The 8,102-nt window shown below is 37.0% G+C and overlaps 2 protein-coding genes across 2 annotated transcripts; both read left to right on the plus strand.

The window, feature by feature from the left end:
- The first annotated feature begins 503 nt into the window (after positions 1-503).
- On the plus strand, positions 504-4,185 carry LOC108978484. The gene is made up of 4 exons (XM_018948803.1): positions 504-1,865; positions 1,947-2,051; positions 3,637-3,724; positions 3,794-4,185. The coding sequence occupies exons 1-4, from the start codon at positions 633-635 to the stop codon at positions 4,183-4,185; spliced, it is 1,818 nt and encodes a 605-aa protein (XP_018804348.1). The 5' UTR covers positions 504-632.
- A 762-nt stretch (positions 4,186-4,947) lies between these two features.
- On the plus strand, positions 4,948-7,289 carry LOC108978494 (desmoplakin-like). The gene is made up of 6 exons (XM_018948814.1): positions 4,948-6,182; positions 6,238-6,342; positions 6,418-6,514; positions 6,595-6,933; positions 7,009-7,063; positions 7,200-7,289. Exons 1-6 carry the CDS (start codon positions 4,995-4,997, stop codon positions 7,216-7,218), a joined length of 1,803 nt encoding a protein of 600 aa, XP_018804359.1. The 5' UTR covers positions 4,948-4,994; the 3' UTR covers positions 7,219-7,289.
- Positions 7,290-8,102: the final 813 nt, after the last annotated feature.

Here is an 8,102-nt window from a genome sequence, read left to right on the forward strand (position 1 = left end):
TCAATGTGTGAGAGCTCGCATTGTCATGCTGAAGACTGACCGTCTTGAGTGGTTTGTGGGGAATTTTTTACCAGAAAAATAAGCCATACTATTAACGGATGCAGACCTCTCAACCAAGCTTGCGATACTTCTGGCGAGCTTACATCGATGTGTGGGGCCTGATGTTGTGCGGATGTAAGACAAATTCTATCCTATCGGCAAAGGGTGCCGCTTTGAGCGATTGCTAGTTCCAGTAATTCAAGAACATCTTATAGTAAATCCAATCCCAAACCCATAAGATAACTTTCTAAACGTCAATACTGGCTTGACAAACGCTTACACCGATTCACCGCGTTTCAATGAAATAGAAACTGTATCCAAGCAAGAAAATTATTCTTCATTATGAAAAGTACTTTTTAGAGAATCCCCACATTTACTTTACAAATTATCGGTATAGGTTTTTACTTCAGCTTTTGATTTGTTTTACTTTTCATTCAAAAATATTTTATATACGGGGGGTACGCATTTAATTTCAATAACTAAATTACTGAACACTAGTATAACACGTAAAAATATATCTTTATATATATACCTATATATTATAATTATATTTTCATTTTGTAACTGTAATCTCGGTATACGGTCACTAAGTCATGGCGGAACAACCAACTTTAGTTTTACGTAAAAAGAAGAAGACACATACCTACTTGAAAGTGTCGAAGGATGAAGTTGAAACCGAACAACCCAAAGACGTTGACAGCCTTTTACGCGCACAAAAAAGTGACGTCTCYTTGCCAGAAAGTATTGCATCAAAAGCCGCGCGATCATTTACCGCAGAAGAAAGCCGTCAGTCGGACATTATGTCGCGAATATTTGATGACTCATCATTGTATGAGAGCGATTATTCAACTACCGAGACGGACGAGAGTGCATCGCATCACGGGCTTCCAGTAATGGAGAGCATGTATGTTGACTTACTACAAGTTTATGGAGGTATACCAGATCTCGACGAAGTCTCCGAAGATATAGACTCTCGAAAAAGTGTTCGAACTACGGTCGAAATCGAACCGGAGCCTATGGACGAAGGAATATTTGTGGATCCACTAACTGGTGAGACTTTAATTGAGCGAAAAAAGCCGCCCACTCCAACTGTCGATAGCGAAGTTGGCGAAATGGGAGATGAAGAAGAAGAAGAGGAAACTGAGACGGTGGAATTGCAAGCGGACATATCGATGTCTGAAGATAGTGAGATACTACAATTATTGGAACTCGAAAAAATGGAAACGGAAGTAGTAGCCAAAGATGAGCTTAAAGCTGATTCTTTAGAAGATTTTTTAACGAGACTAAAGGTGACTATAGTGGAGAAACCAAATTTTATGCAGCTTAAAGCAGAAAAGCTCGAACGTGAGAGAATATTGAAAATAATGATGGCGGAAGCTGAAAAATTCCTAAATACCTTAATCGGAGAGGTTGTAGATGTCGTCGAATATAAACAACCTATGGAAATATTACGTAATAATTTAGATAAACATGCTGTAATGGATGAAATCTTAGAGAAGGTGAACGAATTGGAAGTAGAACGTACCATACGAGCCGTCCTCAATCGCAGAGCTATCGAATTCTACAAACGTAAAAGATTATATCACGCCATTACAGACGATTTACCCGATCAGGTTATGGAGTATAGAGAAAAGCTCAATTATGCTACGAAGCAGTTGGATCGGGCACTCGGAATGGAATAYGCGATGAAAATGAAATGGGAACACGAACAAAGCCAATTAAATGCAAAGCTCACGCAGATGCAGGAAAGTGCACAAGAGAAAGAGGACGAGTTTAAAGCATTGGTACTCCAGTCGCTTGTAAAAGACAAACGAAATTCCGAACCAGTGAGTTTATAGTGACAAAAGCATTATCATGATTTAATAAAAAAACAATATTAGATAATTCTTCTAATTGCATTTTTTTAGATTATTACAAATATTTTGAACGAAATGTTTACAACATATAATGAAGTGTGCAAAACGTATCTCGATCTCATTCAAATACAACACACGAAAGCAGAACTTCAGAAGGTAAATGTTGCTAAACTATTATATCTAAACAGGCATATATATAGAAAGGATGTTACCAGTTGCACCTGATTTCAATTTTTATATATTCTGATCTCATAGTTGAAACRTCACGAAACTTTCGAAACCCAGGAATTTAAGTCGAACTTATGATAGGATAAAGTGATACTGRCTGAAAGAGGCATAAGAGGTGTTCCAGCGTCTTTCACATATGAAGTCAGTAGGTAGTCCTGCAGTTCTTTCGAGACCGTGTTGGTACAAAGCATGCGTATTTTTCACATTAAGGCATTCTATCCGACAGAAATTTCATTGTATATCCCATTCATTTATTTCCTGCTTGTGCTGATTCGGTACAGCCACACCAATGACAATCTATCTGATCAGCTAAAGGGTGAAACAAATAGAGGTGCTTTTGCAATAGCTTTTTTTTTTTTGGCAGCTCACGGATGAGTCGTATCAAGCTGCCATGTTATTTCAGTGAGAAAACATAGCAGCCATAGCTTAAACTGTGCACGTCGACCGTGGAGAGTCGATTGGTGGACCGCGACATCGCTTTACTCTATGGGCTCTTGAAAACTTCTAAGAATATCGTAAGACTTCCAGACAAATTTCCTTCAGCGGTGGGGCCCATTTCTGGCTCAGTGGGTATGAAAAGAAGTCAAATTGACACATTTGGCACGAAGATTAAACTTAAYGWGATTGAAGAACTGCCATTTTATCCTGGAAAAACAACGGTTTGGTGTGGTTTGTGCGCCAGTGRAATCATAAGTCTATATTTTTTTAAAAATGCTGCCGGTGAGAACGTAAACGTCAATGACAACCGTTATTGCGCCATGATAACCGACTAATTGATTTCTAAAATTGAAGCTCGTTATTTCGCAAAATTTGGTTTCACAACACTTCCCACACATCGCATCAAGCAATGAATTTATTGAGAGAACACTTCGCAAAGCAGATAATTTCACGTTTTGAGCCAGTCGATTGGCCACCAAGATCGTGCGATGCCACACCGTTAGACTTTTTCCTATGGGATATGTAAAGTCGAAAGTCTATGCGGACAATGCCGCTTCGATTTAAGCATTGCAGCAAAACATCACGTGTATCATTAACCAGTTACCAGTCGAAATGATCGAACGATTCATCGAAAATTAGACACAACGGATGGACCATCTGAGACGTAACCGCGGCCAATACCTAGGATCATCACTACCTAGGATAATAAATTTTAAAGGAATTTAGTTATTTATATACATATGTTATAGGGTCTTGGACGTTTCCATCTGTTCAAGGTAACTTTTCTTTGTTCCTGCAAAACTTTTCAGCGTAAAGTATTGGAAATTATTATGAAGATTAAGTTAGGTTCATGGTTGAAAGGACTTGCAGAGAAGCTCTTGGATATGATAACTTGGCTCAAGATTGAATATTGCAAATTAAGATATTCAATATGATCTATTTGAGAGGTTTCCTATTTACAAACGCTATATTTATAAACMTTCATTTAAGAGTACTCAGATATCAGGTGGTTTATCAGAAACGACTATATTGCTATTCTAAATTTTATATTGGTTATAATAGTTTTAACTTTCAGAAAGACGACTATATAGAATACGGCAAGGGATTGAAACAATATGTGATCTTACAAACGGAAACAAAAGACTTGCACAAAAAAGTTGAAGGTATACATAAAATACAACAATATAAATAATATATAGAAAACTACTTTATAACTAACTTTATACATATAGATCGCAGCGTGGAATTGGGCTATGTTCGTGCGCGTTGCAATCGYGATATTCATGCGCTCTCGAATATAAAAGTTAAAAGCGATATTGCGCGCATTATAAACGGCATGAAAAAGAAGACGCTAGCCTGCTTGCTGGAGGATAAGAAAGAATCTCGCGAGAGATTAGTGCATTTGAAGGAAGAACGCTTAGGTTTACAGCGACAAATACGGGAATTGACATTTCAAACTGGTTTGTCCAGTAAACCGGTGCTGTTAAAAGATTACGATTCYACCGTTGAACAAACTGAGGTGTTGGCTAAAAATATTGCAGCGTTACGTAAGCAGAAAAAAGATCTATTGGATAAAATAGCTAAAATTGAAACAAAATGTAAAGCAAGGGAAGCACACGAGTAAACAATAAATATGTATAACATTTTTCTCATTCGTGGAAAACCGCAGGAATTGTATTTTTATTTGACACTAGATTAATTCTTCGCTACAACTAACAGGTATTTAGGGTTTCAGGTTGGGCAGCAAYAAGTTGGAAAGTCGATCGAATAGCAAATAATTTTAATGGTCTCGTAGGTTTTTTATTTCGTGTTTGGCTTATTAGTTGGAACGCCGATCTGGTAGAGAGTTAATCTCTACTTATATGTAAGTTTCCGATCTAGATTTCTAGAGATCATAAAATAATATACCATCTGCTCAAWTTTTACCCGGACTGATAAAAACCTTAACTTTTCAAGTATTAAAAATTTCCTCCCACAATATAGACTCCTTTTGAGCCAATACAATCAGGGCAACGATTAATCCAATTTTTYCAAATCTATAATTGTTATAAGCCTTAGATGGGTTGGCCTTCAGTGCCTTCAGTGTCTGGTTCCAAGATAGACGATATTATCTAYGAYTTCGAAGTTATGAAAGTTATGACTATCAACAGTAACGTGGGAGCCAAGTCGCGAGTGCGAAAACTGTTTGTTTGATGACAGTCCTGAATTTMCGGTCTTMTGAGATATTYCGTSTTTCGATAAATAAATACTTCGCTAMAATATACTATAGAAAATAAATATATATTTTAATCACACTGGCTTTAAACTTCAACTAATTCTAAACTCATTATAATTTAATAAGTCTCCATAATTTTTACAGACTTTAATTCTATATCAAGTACATTTGTAAGAAAAACATATATATTTTAGTATTTATTTAACCATAACTTTACAATGAAGAAAAAGCGCCTAAGCAAAAAGATTTTGGGACTTGATAATATTAAAAAAATAASCGGAAGAATGAGAACTTCCGTAAGACATATCGGTTTGGCGGTACCAACTATCGGTTATCAACCCGTAGAAGAATTTGTTCGTAGAACAATCACCGATGAGGAACAAACACAAAATCGGCTTTTACGAATTAAATCTCAATATAAGATTACTGATTTGGCGCAAGAAAGTAGAGAGCAAGTTATCGAATACCAAGAACCAGAAGATAAAACCCAAACTGAAGTTATATACTCAACGTTTTCGTATATATCATTGCTGAGAAAGTTAGAGCTTCTTAAGAAAAGGTCTTCACCACTAAAATCTCATTCATCTACGTTTCTTCAGAGCTTATTTCCAWTACCAGACACAAGAAATATGCCCAAACTTGAAGATAATCAAAGCTCTACTGAATCGACCGTTGAGCAGTTAACGGATATTAATAGTGATGACACAAACGAAGCACTCGGGAAACTTATGAAAACAGACGATAATGAGAACTCAACAGAAATGACTTCGGAGACGATTGAAGACGATGAACTGTTGACTTTTCCRAGCAATTATTTAGAAACTGAAATGAAAAAAGAATTAAATTATGAAGATATTCGTAAAATAACACTGGAGAATAGAGAAGATACTGACGAAGAAGAACCGAATAAGTCCCAGATATTGTCGCACATACAGGATTCAAAGAATATGCAGTTAGCGTTTGACATGGAAGCATTTCTCAGTGCACTTATTACTGATGCTATAGACAAATATGAACCGAATAAGTTTCGTCAACACAACCTCGATAAGCCACTATTATTAAATGAGCTAATAGAAAAGCTCACGGAACTAGAATTTGAACGAAAAAATCGCATGTACTTAATTAAAGGTGTAGGCATGTTTTGCAACAGCAAAGGCCAACATCGGGTTTTCGCCGAGGACGCGCCGCATAACATTGAGACACTGAAGCAAAATTACCAAGAGGCTTTAATGAAGCTCGATAGAAGTTTAGGTAAAGAAGAAAATCTGAAAAGAGAAGTGCATGTRAAAAAAACGGAGCTTGAGCGCAAGCTGTCAATGTTTCAGAATAAAAACGATACAAARTTGCTGGAATTGGAACGACTCGTTGAAGAAACCTTTGGCGACAAAAAAGAACATTTAAAAATGGTAATTTTTTTTTTTTATTATTATAAAATTTAGATTTCTGTTTATTTATTTATAGATTGTTAAGTCGGAACTAAGTACAATGAGAAAAGTACGCGATGAAATATCGGCTCGACGTTGCGAATTGATCCGAAAACAGCATACGCATTTCGTACTTAAAGAGGTTAGGTTGAGTAATATAAAAGTAATATTTTAAAAAATTTCCAATCTCAACTAAAATATCTTTACTTACACACAGAAAGCAGATAAGTTCAGAGATCTAAGCGACAGCGTGACATATTCAAACTATGAGCAAATGCATGGTTATGTTCWGGAGTTGGAAAAGAAATTGAGAGGCAAGAATATTTTGCTTTATTCAATACTGTGTTTTAACATTYCACTTCTGCCCGACTTATGTACATACGTATTTTCAAAGAACGCAATGCTCGATGCAACAGAATGCGATCGCGATTCCATGAGGCTATACAAAAMAAGGGACACTACATGGAGCAGAAGACTTCGCTTCAAGCGAAGGTTAGCATCCAAAAAACGATACTACAGCAATTGCAGCTGGAATTGTCCACTACTCGGGAAATAGTATCAAAACTGAAAAAAGAACGAACGCGCCTTAAACAACAAATTTCAAAGKTGCATCTCGAATGTAGCTTATTCGATAAGCCGGCACTACTAATGGACTACGACGCGACCATAGAGAAAATAACCAAAGCCAGTACAGATGTAAAGCACTTACGTCAGCGGCATGACGATATTATATGTAAAATATCCCAACTTGAGTGTAATAATTTATTAAATTTTTGACATTTTTTCATCACTTTAAACATTATTTCAGGCTTTCATTTATTTCATTTATCACTARATAGCAAGGATATTGAATTCGAGATGCGGTAAGTAAAAATTTCTACCGTTTTATTTTAGTTCATGGTAAGAAAAGTTGTAAAACTACAGCTCTTGCCCTATTTATGATACCTAATATTGGATCCCAGAAAACAAAATATTTGATCTTGCAACATTATTCTTAAGGTTTTCAGTTCCTCAATAAATAATTCGAACACTTCGACGAGGGTATGTATCCCCGTTCATGGTCGGCACATGAAGAAGTTTGAATATCAATTACCCGTCTGAAGAACAACAAAGCGGMGGTGCCRAYGGATYGCCAGCCGAGCKMTTCAAACACGGCGGGAAYGAACTGRTAAGGTGCATGCATCAGCTTCTTTGTAAAATATGCTCGGATGAAGKCATGCTCCCCAATACACAAGAAGTGAGACCCCACAATCTGCGCCAACTRCCGTGGGATAAGTCTCCTCAACATCGCATATAAGGTTCTATCGAGCGTATTGTGTGAAAGATTAAAGCCCACCGTCAACAAACTGATTGGACTTTAGACCAGGCAAATCAACAAGTGACCAGATATTCACCATGTGACACATCTTGTAAAAGACCCTTGAAAAGAGAATCGACACCACCACGTCTATTTCATCGACGAAAAAGAGCTGCCTTTATGTAGMGATGTCTGAATTTGGTATCCCCGCAAAACTATTACGACTGCGTAAACAATAATAAAATCTCCATCAGGATCGGGAAGAACATCTCCGTGCCGTTCGATACCAAACGAGGTTTCAGACAAGGCGACTCCCTTTCATGTGATTTCTTCAATCTACTCTTGGAAAAAATAATACGAGTTGCAGAACTAAATAGAGAAAGTACCATCTTCTATAAAAGACGAAATATCTCCACTCATCAAACAAACAGTAGTCGCTGTTGGCAGTCATAACTTCGAAGTTGTTGATAATTTCGTCTATCTTGGAACCAKCGTAAACATCACCAACAAAGTCAGCTTGGAAATAAAAATGCAGGATAACTCTTGCCAGCATGTGCTACTTCGGACTGAGTAGGACTTTGCTTCCCAAGTCCTCTCTCGACGAA

This window comes from Bactrocera latifrons, unplaced genomic scaffold (assembly GCF_001853355.1).
Source record: "Bactrocera latifrons isolate USDA-ARS-PBARC rearing strain unplaced genomic scaffold, ASM185335v1 scaffold_123, whole genome shotgun sequence".
Classification (NCBI taxonomy): domain Eukaryota; kingdom Metazoa; phylum Arthropoda; class Insecta; order Diptera; family Tephritidae; genus Bactrocera; species Bactrocera latifrons.